Source organism: Monomorium pharaonis, chromosome 11, assembly GCF_013373865.1.
Source record: "Monomorium pharaonis isolate MP-MQ-018 chromosome 11, ASM1337386v2, whole genome shotgun sequence".
In the NCBI taxonomy this organism is placed as follows: Eukaryota; Metazoa; Arthropoda; class Insecta; order Hymenoptera; family Formicidae; genus Monomorium; species Monomorium pharaonis.
In genome coordinates, this window is record NC_050477.1 from 1,880,636 (window position 1) to 1,896,738 (window position 16,103).

The following is a 16,103-nucleotide window of genomic DNA, read 5'->3' on the forward strand; positions in this document are numbered from 1 at the left end:
TTCAGTATCAGCGTGAAGTGAGGGAAATCGCGCCAATCGGGTCAAATTATGATCGGTAACTTAAACTCGAGCTTTCAGCCTTTCTTCTCCGTGCACGATTTCGCAAAGCAGATTGAATTTTCCTTTACCTCGGGCTCGCATGCACGATCCTCGGCGGGAACGTCGATTCCGCCTCGACGACGATGACGGCGGCGGGGACACGTCGCTCCAAATCCGCAGAGCGGGACATGCAGGGCCAAGGGAAGACAGCGTCGTCAACGTATATGCATCTCCATCACATATATATATATATATATATACACATATATATATGTATATATATTCTATCGGGCACCGTCGGTTCCGCTCGTCAGGTCGCCGCTCTCCGAGAGAGATCACTGCCCTCACGCACACCCGACGACGAGGCTTTCTCTCGCTCCACCGTGCCAGACCGCCGGGGGCCAGTAACGTATCGCGAAACGACCGAACCACTAACCGATTCGCGCGCGCTTGACAACGACGGCGACGGCGACGACGACGACGACGACAACGAGACTGCACACACGTAATCAGTCCGCCGCCGGCCGAAGATGACAGGCCGTGCGACTGTGCGCGCGATTTCCGGTCTACTGCGAGTCTCCGCACTCTCCGCTGCTCGGCAACAGAGTGAGAGAGGAAGAGAAAGAGAGGGGGAGGGGGAGGGAGAGACAGAGAGTTCGGAGCAATGGACGAGATCGCGGAGCGGGTTGAACGGAGAGACGTCGGGCAAAGAACGAGAGACGAGGGGGAGGAAGAGGAGAAGACGAGGAGAGGGAGAGAGAAAGGAGAGAGAGAGAGAGAGAAAGGAGAGAGAGAGAGAGAGAGAGAAACGCGCGCGCGACGCAGCGTTCGAGAGAAAAAAAAAGCGCGCACAGTCGACGGCGGCCTCCTCTACGTCCGTCTGATTTTTTTTTCTCCCCCCCGGCGGCGGCGTTTCGCGCGTTGTCACACGGGATTTCCGGCGGCGGCGGTCGCCGGACACACACGGGGCTGCTGCCGCCGCTGCACGACTACCAACGGCGCGCGCGGCCGACGAGTCTTCTTCCGCGGGTGGTCGCCCTCTCTGGTGGCCGCCGGCGGGACGACCTCGCGTTTCGGAGACGCACGACGCGAATATCGCGGCCCTCGAGAGAGAGACAAGACGCACGACGGCGACGATCACGACGACGGCGACGGCGGCGGTAGCCGTGGCGGCGGCGGCGGCGGCACGTCGACTCCGACCGACTCCGGCCGACTCGGCTTCGCCGGCCGTCCGCTCCCGTCTCCTCCACCTCCTCCTCCTCTTCCTCCTCCTCCCCCTTCTCCTACCGTTCTCGCCCGTTCCGCGACGGTCGGCGCATGTGTGTACGTGTGTGCTCGCGCGCGCCGTCGCGAATTCGCCGGTAGGCAGATAATAATTCGCGACTCTTTTCAAATTTCTAGATCCTCCGATTCTTCGTGGAGGAGGAGGAGGAGGAGAGAAAAGGTCGAGGGATGGAACGGAAGGGAAACGGAAGCTGTGTCTTGAAACGGACTCGACGTCTTCCAGACGTATGTCGTGCGCGCGCGTATACGTGTGCATGTGCATATGTGTGCATACAGACCCTCATTCGCGCGCAGTCCGACGAAATCCGCAAGGGTGAGCGGACGACATTCGCGACGACGTTCGGACGCGTCGGCTGCCGCCATCTGTGCGACCGCGCGGGAACGTAGTTTCGCGGAATCGATCGAATCGCGACGACGCCTGCGTGGCTGAGCGAATCGGAAGAGAAGAGGAGGATGAAAAGAGTTTATTTCCTCTCCGACGGTATTTTTGCGCGAATTTTCACCTTGGACAAGAATACAAAATTCTTTCTTCCTTGATCGTAAACCCTGGTGAAAATTTCATAATTTTTTAGAATCACGTATAACTTTTTAAGAAAAATTTCTCAGTTTTTTTTCTATACGAATTGGAACACTTAAAAATGTTGAAAAAGTATCTTTTCTCTCTCTCTCTCTCTCTCTTAAAATTTTTCGTATGTATAAATTCTGAAATATGCTAGAGTTTTAAAGATTTCTCACTTTATAATTTTCAATGAAATCTAAAAGTTCCAAATATTTTTTCGAAATTATATTTTTCTAATCTTATATTAATTATAAGATGAGAAATTTTAGAATATTAAAAAGTTTAATACATGAAAAGATGTAGACTTCTTAAAGTATTCCAATTTATTAAAAATTCTGAATAAAATGTTCACCAGGAAAGCTCACGATATTTCGTCCAATTGCTCTTTTTTGTCACATATTTTTATTGGAATATAATTTATATATATGTATAATAATATATATATTATATCTGTGTCAATATCGAATATATTATTTTATTATTTTTCTCTTTCCATAAATTATAATAAATAACTCTTGACTGTGATTATATATATTAAACAAAATATTTTACAAAAGTAAATGGCTGCATGCCGCCACGTGTTCAATGAAGTGTGAGAAAAAGAGACAGAAAAATGTGTCACTACTTGTCTATTCAAAAGTAACTAGACATCCGAAGCAATTGCATGTGTGTGATTTTTGGCGATCTCGTACCTTCTCTTCTGGAAATGCATATTTCCCATGCGCAGTTCAAGTAATGAATAAAAACAGTAGATCGTCTTTTATTTCAAACACGATCGCAACGCGTATAAAATAAATCTTGCAAAAACATTACGTAAAAAAATAATTTTTATACAAGATCAAACATGATGCGCGGAAATAACTTTTCTATGTCGATAACACGTGTGCATGTCAATTATGTTGAATCATCAATTATATTGATTTACGTGTGAGTAATCTTTTGTGAAAAGGCGTTACACGTATGCGATACTACGTATCAAGACACGTATTTTACGGGAAGAGACACGATTATCGCCAATAAAATCACTTGTCCAGGAGAAAGGAATCACAAACGATCTCCTGCCTCTGAAGTTTCTTTCAGTGTTTAGTCGCTTTTCAATCAACATCAGAAGACAGAGTTTTTTTTACTAGGCTGAGCTGAGGTATCGAGAGAGGCAAGATGGTTGTTTACTCTCTAGGTATGGCGTAAGGTTACAAGTGAGAACTGTGAGGCTGTTGTTCGTAAAATAGTACGTAGGCTTCACTGGAAACGACCGATCGCGTTGACACGACGGACACTCGGCTGTCGTTATACTCATGCCATTCCCCCGAGTATGGGTGCTTGCAGTACGCGGTGTAGTGACCGGAATACGTGGTGCCCGAATGATTCGCAACCCCATACAAATTGTACGTGCAGCCCGGGACTCTCGGGGCGGCAAAGGCACTGAGATCCAAACCTGTTAATGGAAAGTCCACCATCACGTTTAGCTTGCCGCGAAAGCGTTCCATCGGGGAAAAACGTTTCAAATCTAGCGGATGATGTTAAGAAAAATATCTTTCCTATAATTCTGGCAACATCTATATTAATATTTCGAGAGCTACACTAATAAAGTTCATTGTAACTCTACTAGTTATATATATGTATGTGCTGAGATTGATAACAGAAAGGATACGAATAACCAAAATTTTTGGAAATTTCTGTATGCTGAAGCTCTTGGTGCATTTTCTTCTCATCTGACATTTAGAACACGTTGGTTTCTCGTCGCCGTCCAACACCTCTTCCCGAGTGAAGTGCTCCAAACATTGGCTCAGCTTTACCGTGCCACTTCTGGCTGGTATCGGTAAGCTCAGGTCCCAAAACGGATCGAGGGTGACCGATACGTGATCACAAGAAGTGCAACGTAAAGATGAACGTAATTGCCCGACGAATACGTCGACTATTGTGCTATCTTCACTGCGAATATATCGTTTCCAACTCTCCACCGCTTTTTGCATATCCCTGTACAAAGTAATCATAATGTCAATACATGTGTTGCAAACTAAACGCGCGTGTATTCCGCTAATAAGTTTCCTCACGTGTAACTGTCAGGTATGTCGCCATGTATAGGTGGTAGCTTTGTGGTGACTCTGTTGACGTCTTCGTGCAAACCCTCCAGCAAGTATCTGAGAAACTCTTGAGCGTCCTGTTGACTGTAGCCCATGAAACGTGGCGCGAATCTCTGTATCTGAGACTTGAGCGCGGTCGTGTTAACCACGTGATCGCCGCCCACCTCCCACAATTCGTGAATCACTTGACTGAACGCTTTGATCAGGGCGCCTTTCATGCTGGACGTCGTAGTATTTATGTCGACCAGGTATTGTTCGTTCAGCAGATATTCTAGCAAAGGTCTCGTGTTGCTCAAGCATTGGATCACGCTGTTCATAAAACACTAAAACATATGTATATGTAACGTGAGGCCATACGTAAAAATTTATGAGAAATACAACGTTTCTCTTGAAGATGTACTCACTGTATTTCCAATATTCCGCAAGCCGTTTAGACCACATCGTTCGTCGCGAAGAGCCTGTAAACGACTACGCGCCGGTCTATTAGTCGGGCTTCCCTCCTGAAACCCATCGGACAAAGTAAATTAACTTTCCACATAGATCAATAGTTACTTGTACAGCTATTATTAATTAAATGATATTGCATAGAGTCCGTACATCGTTGCAAATATCGTGTCGTCTTTGTCTGTTAAAGTGCCCCGAGCACGCATTCATTCATTCTGATCGGCGAAAGTATCGCAAGTCGCTCGATAAAGGGGGGAAGGGGACTTAAGCGTCTCGAGCGATAGCAAACAAACTTACGTTACACAAATACAAACTGATAACGCGTTAGACTTAGTAACACTTCGCACATGTTAGACACACGTGTTGATACATGGATTTGATAAATTAACGGCTTCCTCGTCATAGGCCGTGTGTTTATTAAAATACACACATTTAAGTGGGACAGATAAAATGTTGCGGTACTTTTTTAAGCAACTGATGAGAGGACAAAACTGATTGCGATTGACAATCAACGACAACCCGCAGAGAAGCAATTGCACGGATACTCACCTGTATGCACACAAACGAGGATCGAATGACATGTGGCACGGCGGGCGTGATTGTCGCCGAGTTATTGAGGCGTATCGAATTGATTTTCGAGGAGATACGTTTTGAAGAAAACGCCAAAGGTGCCGCGACACCGAGGAAGAAGGCGTAAGTGAACACTAGGGCCGTCATCGTCCACAGACACCACAAAGCCCATCCTATCGCTTGAGCGTGAGCCACGTTTACACACGCGATGACTTCTGTTATCTTGAAGGAATTCGCGAGCGCGATACGGCGAATGAATTAAGTCTTTTGTGTGCGTTAGGCACACAATCTGTCTGAGCAATGACAAGTAAAAAAAAGCAACGTCATTTATGTACGTCACGCTTGTTAACGTATGCGTTAATTATAGATACGCTGCTTTAACCGCGACTGTGATATCTTGCGATATCATTTTCGGCCAGACGCCAAAAGTATAATTCTTGAGTGAAGAGTTTATCGTTAGGATGTGAAGAACTTGCAAGAACTGGAATTTTTTTTCTTTCCAAAGTGCAGAGATAAACTCGAAAATTCCATTTTGTTAGAGGCAGTTTGAATACAGTTTACGAGGAGCGCGGGAATATGAATATTCGTTCGAAACGATGCATTCCCGTCGGAGAGTCATCGGAGAGTCTTTACGCAAAGAAGAATAAGAAGCAAACTGCAAAACTCGGTCGGCTACCGTAAATTACCACGGCACACATACACACACACATTGTGCGATATGAAACATCCACTGATACAACGTGTGCCTCTATCTCCCGGAGAGTTCGAGAAGGAGAGAGAGAAGAGGAGCTCTAAGTTATTAATAAAACGCCTCAACGCGACTAACTCCGCCGAAGAGGCTCTAGTTGGCGAGAGGCGACGAGAGGGCAAAGAGACCAATTTCGCAACGAGACCGAGTGGGAAGTAAACGAATCGCGTGGGGCAATGGCATAATTCCTGACGTGTGTTCGAAGTGCAATCGAATTTTTGCATCGAACATACGACGAACAAACTTTTGTTGCAGAATCTCACCCTTCTAACGGAGAATCGCTCTCCTCTCATTGCGACACAAGAGTTTTGCAATCAATAAAATGCACGTACTTCTTGCGAGGATCTTTTTTCACTCTCCGCGACTCTGACATTGTGATCACAAATATACAAGCTCGCACGTGTAGTTATATACAAAGAGGAGCGCGTTAGAGAGGAACGTGCGTCGTTACCTCTAACTATATTCGGTAGAGAGATTGCTTCTCAAGTGATTCGATCCATGCGAATGTTATACTCACGTCTCTGGTCGTAAGGTTCGTGGTTGTCGATTTAAAAGATTGTTTCGGAAAATATAGTAACTTACAGCACAGCATTGACCGAGCAGTTACGAAAAATAACAGACGACGGCAGAGAAAGAGCCGTCGTAGACGTAGGGAACATTTGTTAATGATCGATTAACAAACACCAGGAGTTAAACGGTAGTCTATACTGCTCTGCGCCAGAGCATATTACTTTCTTGCGTAAGCGCACTCACGTATTGCTCGTTGACTCCGCGATAGATACTTTGATGCGCCGTGGATGGATTTGTCGGTGACGGCGTCAGGTTGCTGCAGCTCGCAGTAGTCGCAGAGAAGAGACCGGGCTGATCGGTTCGCCTCGATGTCGACGGGACGGACGGGTCGTCGCCGTTCGGCCTACCCGCCACGCTGTCAATCGTTGTCCGGCCGAAGTCGATCTCGTCCGTGCCGTCGGACACGTTGCTCTCCTCCTCGTCGTCGTCCTCGGGAATGTCCCGCCGGTCGCGTTGCAGAAACGTGACGAACGACGTGACATTGTCGGCGTCGCGCGTTACCTCGTCGTTCGTCGCAATCGCAATCTCGGCGACCTCCTCCTTCCCACCTGTCACCTTGTCCTGAGCGTTGTTATTGATCAGCAGCTCGGTGTTATGAGGATTAGTGGCGAGGTTAGTTAACAGGTCAAGGCTGCTAACACCAATCAAATCACCACTACCACCAGCGGCGGCAGCGGATGAGAGAACGTTACGCTTAGCGACGGGTAAGAGAACCTCGTCTGGTCGATGGCGACGCTGCTGGTGGAAGCGGTGACGGCAATTGTTGAGATTCGCGTCGTCGTCGTCGCCGTTCACGTCTTCGTCCTCGTCTTCGTCGCCGTGTTCGTTCTCGTCGTTGTCGTTGTCACGCTCGTCGTCGTCGTCGTCGTCGTCGTTGTTATTAACGCCCACGTATCCACACGCGAAATCATCGCCGTCGCGCCCCGTGTTGCCGTTGTTGTTATGCTGATCGTCGTTGTTGTCTCTAATACTATCGTTTTCGTCGTCGTCGTCGTCGTCCGGTTTACGGGTAACGCGATCGTCGACGGTGGACGTTACCTCGGCGAGAGACACGGAGCTGTCCGTGGTGCGCGCATGTCCAATGCCGGTGGTGAGCACCGTGCCGCCGCTTGTAGGCGGCCTTCTCTTGCCGGACTTGGACCATAGACCGGCCGCCGCGCTGGTGGCTACGGACGAGGAGGAGGACGACGAGGAGAGCGAGGACTCCAAGAGGCGGAGATCCTTGCGCTCGACCTCGCGCTCGTCACCGCCGAACAACTCGTTCAGCGACGACGACGTCGAACGGTGCTGCCTCCAGTGATGATGCCCGCTGCTGCTGCTGTTGCTACTGCTCGCCGCCTGCTGTTGACGTTGAATACTGGGCACGTAACTGGCTGGTGAGTACCTGCTAATGATGTCGGCGGCAGGGTCGACGACGACGCTGCGTTCTCTCGACGAGGATGTGGAACTGTTGACGGTGGCGCCCGATGTCGACGGGATGTATCTGCTAGTGCCGCTGCTGGTACCGTTAACGATCGTTGTCGCTGCTGCCAATGCGGTGCCGCTGCTGTTGCTGCCGCCCGTATCTCCGTACGTCGATGACGAGACTGACCTGCAAAATGCGCCTGACATGAGAATATTGCGGTCATCTCGCCGGACCGGGCCTGTAGCCAAGACTCCCTGCTCCCCTACCACGATCGCGTGTTATGCAACGAGCACAGAACTCCGCGCTACTGAGCGAGCGGTTTCGAAGCGGCGGTTTTCCGCCGTTAGCAACGAGGCGGCGAAACTATAATACTTCCACTTCGAGGTTTGGAGGTCACTAAATCAGACCCGCGACACCGTTCGCGAAGGCGCGCGTACCAGATACTTAAATATACTTATTCTCTTACTTGGGGGTGAGAGGAGCGAGAAAATAACCGATGATCTTCACAGAGAGTGGAGTGCGTGTCGCCTGCGAAAGAACCTGAGAGAGGAGAGAAAACTTGCTGTGCGCTGCGGAGAGACGCTGCAACACGCGCGCACACACACACACGCACACACACACACACAGAGACAGACCAGGCAAGCAGGCAAGCAGCGGGTAATCTCGCGAGGTCAAGGTCCACGACTACATTCCGTAGCGCGAGCGTGCTTATTTAAAATCGATAGACGCGGCTACGTCCTCTCGCACGCTTTTTCTCTTTTTCTCTCTCGACGTAGGGCACAATGCAATCTCCCGCGCGAATTTCAATGGTGAAATCGGAACGACGCGCATCATCAAGACGCTTTGATTAACGACGAGATAAGAAGACATAAAGCTATCCGGAATAACAGGTAGCGAACCTAGCGCTATCAGTTTACGTCGACCTCGACCTTTAACGTACTAATGTCAGTTACCCAGGTCACATATACGAACGTAGGAAACGTACATATCGCGTCTGCCTTGGTAATTGAATTACGATGATACAAACACGAGGATAGGATAAGTGACGCGCGGGACTCTCGGACGTGGGTGTCCGAAGCAACGGCGAAACAGGTGATACGTCATCGGAAGATGGAACACGTTCGCCTTATTATTTAAGGAATAAAAAAAAATGAAACAATATTCGTCTTATATAATTAAAAAATTATTTCAAGGATACGAGCGGGTTGATATCGATTAACGTCACGCGTATCTATCGCAGGTGTTCGGTACTTCGATTCCGACTACATGGAACGATCGATGATTTCACTATCGTCCTAAGGTCTACTTCGCTCACCTTGCAGGTGAACAGGTGGATCGACTGTACTCCGACGAGTAGTTCCTGCGGGCACTCGTGCCGGTAGAAGCCGACGGGTAGAAGCTGCGGGATCGATCGAACATATATAAATACTTTGACAGATTTCCGATTAAACATTTCGGCAAGTTTATTCTATGTTTGGTTTTTTAGAGGAGTCTACTATCGAAAGACTTCTGCATTTTAGTTTTAACTGTGACTCACAGCTCAACCGCGGACAGCGTCAGCCGAGGAAAGGATTCGCGTGACGTTTAATCTCTCTATTTAATTGAAGACTTCTAATCGCTGGATTTCACGTGGTAGGAAGGAGAAGCAACGTTTAGCGTGATTGCGAGGTATGCTCGGCGGAAGCTACGGAGTTCAACCGTGTCCACTTTCTCTAACCCGTTGTTAACCCGCGCGATAAACACAATAACGCGCGACTAAACAGCACTAAACGTTCTCTCTTCCCGATCGGTACGTAAAAAAATTCCATTTTACGAGAGAGAGTCTTTGACAAGTTAAAACAAGAAGAACCACACGTGTGAACATTACAATCTCTTATATATTCGATTATAAATAAAATCCATATGTTGTACGTTGCTCTACAAAAAATTCGAGAAACTGAAACTCGCTGACGCGACACCTTTTCTCTCGGGGGTTCACTGTCAATCTTTCCCTCCCTCCCTCCCTCTTTCCCTCGCTAGATTCTGCCGATAATGATCTCAAGACTCAGGAGGGAACACTAACGAGAGACACCAACCTTCCTGGCGCGCAATAGGACCGCCTGTATTCCGAGGAGATATAGTTGGAGCGCAGGCTCGAGCTCGACGAGGACGACGTGTAGAAGCTGGTGGGCCGGTCCAGGAGCGAGGACGAGCCGGTAGAGCGGTACCCGGTGAATTTGGACGTCGAGCTGCTGATCCCGGAGCTGGTGGAGCTGCCACCGCCGCTGCCGGTGCCGCTCGAGTACCTACGGCTCGGTGAGTGCGGTGCCATCGGACTGGTGCTGTACGAGACCGCTACGGCGCCCGCCTGACCGCTGCGATGGTACGACATGTCGCGCTGCGAGTCCGCGATCTCCTCCTCCTCCTCCTCCTCGAGCTTCTCCGTCGGGTGCCTGAAAGTCATTTTACTGCACTATTCTCTCTCACGCGAACTCTAAAAAAAAGAATAAATAAATGTAAAAGTAAAAAGAAAAAATAAATTAGCGTGGAGGGTGAGCTTGAATGTTAATTCGATCTCGAGGGAAAGGGAGGGAAGGATCTTTCGCGCGGAACTTCAGAAAACTTGGACTCGAAGTGGAACGACGAGTCATCACGATAATGTCAAAGTGACATAAAGATGAAATGTGATTGATCGAAAAAGTGACTTTTGATAATCATTTCAAAATTATCTCGACGTCCGTTTCATTTCGACTTCTCGATAATTTTGTTTTGAAAATTTTCTAGTTTCCTCGAGCTCCCGAAATGTGTAGATAATCACGACGTACCACTCAATAGCTTGATAACAGGCCAACGTATTGATCTATCTAATCCAATTGAAATTTCGAATGCGATTTCTCGAAATAAAATTTCTCTTTTCGGCTCGTCTTTCGACGAACAAGATCAAAAGTGAAGCACGTGCTAGTCAATCCGATAAGATCGAATTCGTGGGTCAAAAGACTCGTCATCAGCCGGAGCAGGTGATACAAGCGTTGGCGCGACAACAATTTCGCCGGCGTTATCAATAATTGCCGCTCGATGACATAACGTTCGCGGCCCTCGCGATGCGATTGTTGATGAAAAAAATAATCGCGAAACGAGCGAGGAGCGTGGAGTCGATTCGGGCTTCATCTCCGACCTAGTTCCTCGCTCGTCATCGGGTGTACCGCGCGCGTCACCTTGCCCTCCTTTTTCCACGGGACTTCTCCGGGGAATCCAGCTATATCCAGCGAGGAGAGAGACCTCTCTCGTGTCACATCGCCGGATTCAGCTCGCGAGTAAATTGCCTCCTCGCCTAAAAGGATATCTGCGTTTATCGGCGAAGGAAAGGCGAGGGAAACGACGTTCGCGAAGAGAATCTGACGCCCGCGCGGTGCGATTTTTCTCACCCGCGATCTGGCACCCGTCCCGCTTTTCCACCGGAGTATTCCGACGCGCAGTTTAGAATCCAATATAAACCGCGTGGTCTCGGATTTCGTTACACGTGTGATTTTCCGAGCGACGGAGAAAACGCGCGACACGAGAGCGAGGTACATGAGATGCGGACGGAGGGAAATACGTGTACGCGCGGAGGGTGTCAAGTAGAAGTGAATTCGACGCTGAGAAGAGGCAAAGAGATTTGTGTGTGTGTGTGTGTGTGTGGATGTATATAGGATACACACTACCGCTCAAAAGCATTTTATAAATTTTTAAAAAGAAGGTTTAATTAACTTTTTGTTTACTGACGTTGTAAATGTACGAAATTTCGTGTTTGCTTTAATCATATATTTTTATTCATGGTGTTTGCTCAAATTTTATTTAAAAAATCTGAAAAGAATTTTCTTTGATGCAAATTTGAAATAAATTTATTCTATAAATTCTTGTGTATTTCTCAATCATATAATCAGAAAGAAAAGTTTACAGAGAATGCAGGAGAAATCTAAAAATAGAAATTCATATTTTTAATAAAATAACTAATAATTTGTAAGGGGTAATCGTGACTTTAACCAAAAATTACAGAACACATTTTAAACTTATCGGTAATCGCTTACGTGCATCACAGGTGACAAACATTCCATAGCAGCGCGGAAAGATTAATGTCCATTAAAAAATGGCCAACAACGATTACAGAAATCGCGTTAATGCGCCCCGCAATCGAGATTCGCGTGTTATTCGAACGGGCGCCTTTGTGCGCCTTCGTCTAGTTCCGTGTAAATTGTGCCATCCGAGGATTAACGGGATTAATGAGGGACGAGCGGATTCCACGCCTCGGATGGATTACGATTCAATTAACTTACGTAAGAGCGACACGAGGCGCGCGCGGGTCGTGACATAACGCGCGGGGCGGAGTGCGTTATTAATTAATTACGAGGACAACCCAACGGCCGGACGGCGAGAGAACTGTTCGTTTCCGCGCCGGCGTTGGATCTCGTCGACCGCGCGAGACTGAACGACCGGGAAAGAAAAAAAAAGCAATCGCGTGTGTATTACCCTCCTGTATTTAGATACGTCCTTTCGATACGTACCTCAAGGATTTAGCTTTGGTTTCGCGGCGCAGATGTCATGGAAAACACAAGTGATCAAAAACCGTGTGACGCACGAACACACACGTAGGGCACCGTCCAAGGTTCGATATCTCTGTAAAAAGGGGAAAAAAAATAAACTCGATTTTTTCTCTCTTTCTCTCTCTTTGTGAGAGAATAATGCCGAAGACGTTCAACGAGATATGATAGATTTGCGTGCGCATGTAACGTGCGTATCGATGATCTCAAGGTTTCATCGAGAAAGTGAAGTAGAAGTTGTGTATAAACGGCTGATCGATATCCCTTGTCCTCCGAGGGGCGTAAAGAAAATGGAAAAAGGTTCACCTCTCGCGTATCTATCCCCGTTATCAATTTTTACCGAAGTAGATCAACTTGAATCTCAGTCTAACATGCTCCTTTTACTCTAATTCTTAAGAAAAAAACAAAGAATAGATTGAATTTCAAGATTAAATAATTAAACTCGAGAGAAGGCAAAAAAACGTAACAGAGTATAATTAAGTTCTTAAATTAAGTCAAAATAATAATTTCACAATGCTAATATTGATAATTAATTTAATAATGCATCTCTAATTATACTGACGTAATTAAATATCTCAAAATACTGTAAAGAACTTGTCGTGAAAAATTCTAAGCTCCGGCTTTAACCGTTTGCTGGCCTTCTCCGGCGATTTTAATCACGTTACACACATCTTACGTTAATTACTGTCGAAGATTAAAATTAGTCTACATTGGTGGAATAGATAGGTGTCGGCTATATCAAACTAAACGCTCGCGCGCTTGTCTCTCCTCTTCCTTCCTTCCTTCCTATTTCGCGAAAAGAAAGAAAGAGCATGCAGATGGATGCATCGGCCGTCTTAAAAAGCGGTCCAATGACGAATGCGAGCAAAGCAAAAGTGACGCTTCCGTTTTCCCCGTCGTCCCCGCGAATTTGTGAGTAACCCGTACAATGCGTTAAAACTCAAGCACGCGGTCCAGTGCGCCGCGCCGACCCGCGATACGTAAATAACTTTACGGCAACGCGCACCCCCTCCCCGTGTGTGTGTGTGTGTGTGTGTGTGTGTGTGTTTTTGACTGTGTACACCTCTCTCCGCTTTCTTTTTATATCTCTTCCCGTGATCTCGGAAGGGGTGTATTAATAGGTGGGCAGGAACTATGAAAATTTTTGGCCATCGTCATCGTGATCGTCATCATCGCTGTCTCGACGAAGGTCCTCGTGCACGTATGCACGTCGTTGCACAGCGGGAAATCGTGCGGAGAGAGAGGGCAATCGGCGATCTGCTGCGCATCACGATCCCTCGAGACATTATTCGACATATTTCTCTGCTTTCTCTTCTCGGGGGGGTCTTTCGTTACAAGAGAAAGAGATCCTCTCCGGCATTCCTGCGCGAGAAACAATCTGATTTCGCGTAAATTGGTAATTTGATAGATTTAACTAGAAAGGTACAAATATATACTTATTGTTAAATCTAGCTGAAGTATCGAAAGATACAATCACAGTAATTCTGACTGATATAATAGAAAAAAATTCAATACCATGCATCAGGAAAAGTATTATTTAATTAAGAATTTTTTAATAATAAAATGTATATAACTTATTTCTACTACGTTTTTACTTTTGTAAATTTCTATATAACTTATTTACATATTGGTCATTATTTTTAATTTCTTCAATATTTAAATAACCAATGTAAAAATTAAAAAATCCGATAAAAATCATCTTAATAATTTATGCAACTTAGTTTATTCTAAAAATTTTTAATCTATTATTTTGACGGGTTTACAACGCCTAATAAAATTTTATATATCAACAAATTTATTGCTTTTGCAAAATCCATATGAGTAAAAAAAAATTTGTTTGCGCTAAATAGTTTTGTTTGGTAATAAATTGCGCGTAAGATATTGGGAAATAGTCACTACCTTCTTTCTCAGCTATTCCTGTTAAAGCACACTTTTAAGTTCAGCTAATAAAGTTGTATATCTCGCAACAAATGTTTCTTATCTTCAATGGTCAACTTTTAGCAATTTCAGCTGACATTTCTAAGTCATTTCTTTTCGTGGGTGGCTGCCGCAATTAAAACTCCGGTTATCTCAATATTTTATAGCTAGAACATTTAACAATAAGTATAAAATGGATTCAGTAATAAATATCAGATTTGTACCTTTCTAGTTGAATCTACCAGACATCCAGTTTTACGCGACCAGACTTTTTTCCTGAAGTGTCACGATGACATCGCCGATTGCGTCTTCTCCGCGATCTCCTTATCCTCTTCACGCAACGTGACAATTAATTGTGTAAAGCTCGATCGATTCTCATTCTCTTTTCCCTTTCAACGTGCGGATCATGTTCTCGACGGCGTGCACACGCGTTTTCCCTTCCTTCCCTTTTTTTTCATAAATAATTCGTTTCGGACGCACTTCGGGGGCGGGAGGAAGGAAGTGGCCCTCGTGTGTGCGCGCGTATTGATATCCACGAATATATTTTTATCGAGCGCGCCGACGGAAGGCCGGATAACTTAACCTAACCTAACCTCCCGTCGGTGGAGCGGTGGACGGGGAAGCCGCGTCGGAGAGCGGAAAGCGTCGTTCGCGAGAAAAAAAGGGGGCGGAAGCGAGAGCAAGCGTGGAAATCACGCGATTTACAGACACACACACATACACATACATACGTATACACATCTACGTGACGCTGGAGTCGTCTCCTCGCCACAGATATTCCTCCCTGGAAGGTGCAAGCGCCTATGCCAATGCGGCAAAAGTCAATCAGTGGAAGAGAGAGAGAGAGAGAGAGGGGGGGGAGGGGAAGGGGGAAGACTAGAGAAAGACGTGGTGGTTATACGAGATACTCACGACGAGGCCGACGACGACGAGCCACGACGACGACGGAGGCGACGAGCTCTCCTCTCGTCACCCTGGAGAGAGGATTCGCGATTATCGCGTCTCACCACCCGTGACCGTGACACCTAGCAACCACTCGCGTTATTTCGCTCATGTTCTCGCGCGACTCTTCCCTCCGGGAAAAGGGAGAACGTGATCGAACGTGGAGGACGATTACGAGGAGGAGAACGAAAAAAAAAGAACGCGGAAAAAAATTGGGAAAGGAACCTAACACCGGGCGCGGACCGCCGCTGGTCACGAGCTGGACTCGGAGCGGGTTGGAGCGGCGAGACTGGCACACACCGTCTCGGGAGAACGGGGGACGGAAGGCAGAGGAGGGGGGAGGGAGGGGAAGGAGGGTAGAGAGGAGGAAGACGGGGAAGGGCACGCGCGCGCGGACCGTCCCGACGGTTGTGCCGACGCGATGATGACGTCAGCCCCGGGAGCGTACGCGCTGCCGCTCCGAATTCCAACGTTAGGTCGGAGAGGCGCGGCGAGAGACGGCGATCGATTCCTCCGAAACACTCGCTCTCGCCGTCGCTGTCTCCCCGTTCTCTCGTCGTTCGCTCGGATTTGTGGGCGTACGTGTCAAGGGGGAAACTGTGACGACGTCGCGGTCGTCGTCGTCGTCGTGTCTCCACGTCACGGAGCTCCGCTCCGCTCGGCTCGGCTCGGCTCGGCTCCGTCGTCGCGACGATGTCTCAGCGTTTTTTTCATTTACCTTTCGTCGACACCTCCTGGCGCGATCCACGCTCCGACCCTCGCCGTATCACGAGATTATCGGCACTGATACGCCAGCGATGCGCGCGCGGACAAAATGGCGATACGTGGTTGCCGATTTCCGCGTTGACAGTCATCGGCATCCTTCGCGCGCGTGCAACAGCGGCGACGACGCACGGCGGCGGCGGCGGCGGCGACGACGGCCAACAGCGCGGCGCGGTGGCGGAGGCGGCGGCGAGAGAGAGAGATGACGACGGTGGCGTCGGCG

General features: G+C 47.7%; 1 protein-coding gene across 9 annotated transcripts; it reads right to left on the reverse strand.

Annotated features, from left to right (window-relative positions):
* Positions 1 to 2,391: 2,391 nt before the first annotated feature.
* Positions 2,392 to 16,054, reverse strand: LOC105834163. Of its 9 annotated transcripts, none has more exons than XM_012676437.3 (9): positions 15,837 to 16,054; positions 14,908 to 14,977; positions 9,779 to 10,135; positions 9,019 to 9,102; positions 6,482 to 7,889; positions 4,371 to 4,466; positions 3,937 to 4,289; positions 3,534 to 3,859; positions 2,392 to 3,389 (listed from the first exon to the last, which is right to left on the reverse strand). In XM_012676437.3, exons 1-9 carry the CDS (start codon positions 15,976 to 15,978, stop codon positions 3,073 to 3,075), a joined length of 3,153 nt encoding a protein of 1,050 aa, XP_012531891.2. In that variant the 5' UTR covers positions 15,979 to 16,054; the 3' UTR covers positions 2,392 to 3,072. The 9 variants fall into 9 exon arrangements, with proteins under 9 accessions (XP_012531891.2, XP_012531896.2, XP_012531893.2 ...); XM_012676442.3 differs by lacking the exon at positions 14,908 to 14,977 and adding an exon at positions 12,224 to 12,335 and having other exon boundaries at positions 15,837 to 15,975; XM_012676439.3 differs by lacking the exon at positions 14,908 to 14,977 and adding an exon at positions 12,224 to 12,335 and having other exon boundaries at positions 9,779 to 10,176; positions 15,837 to 15,975.
* Between the last annotated feature and the right edge of the window lie 49 nt (positions 16,055 to 16,103).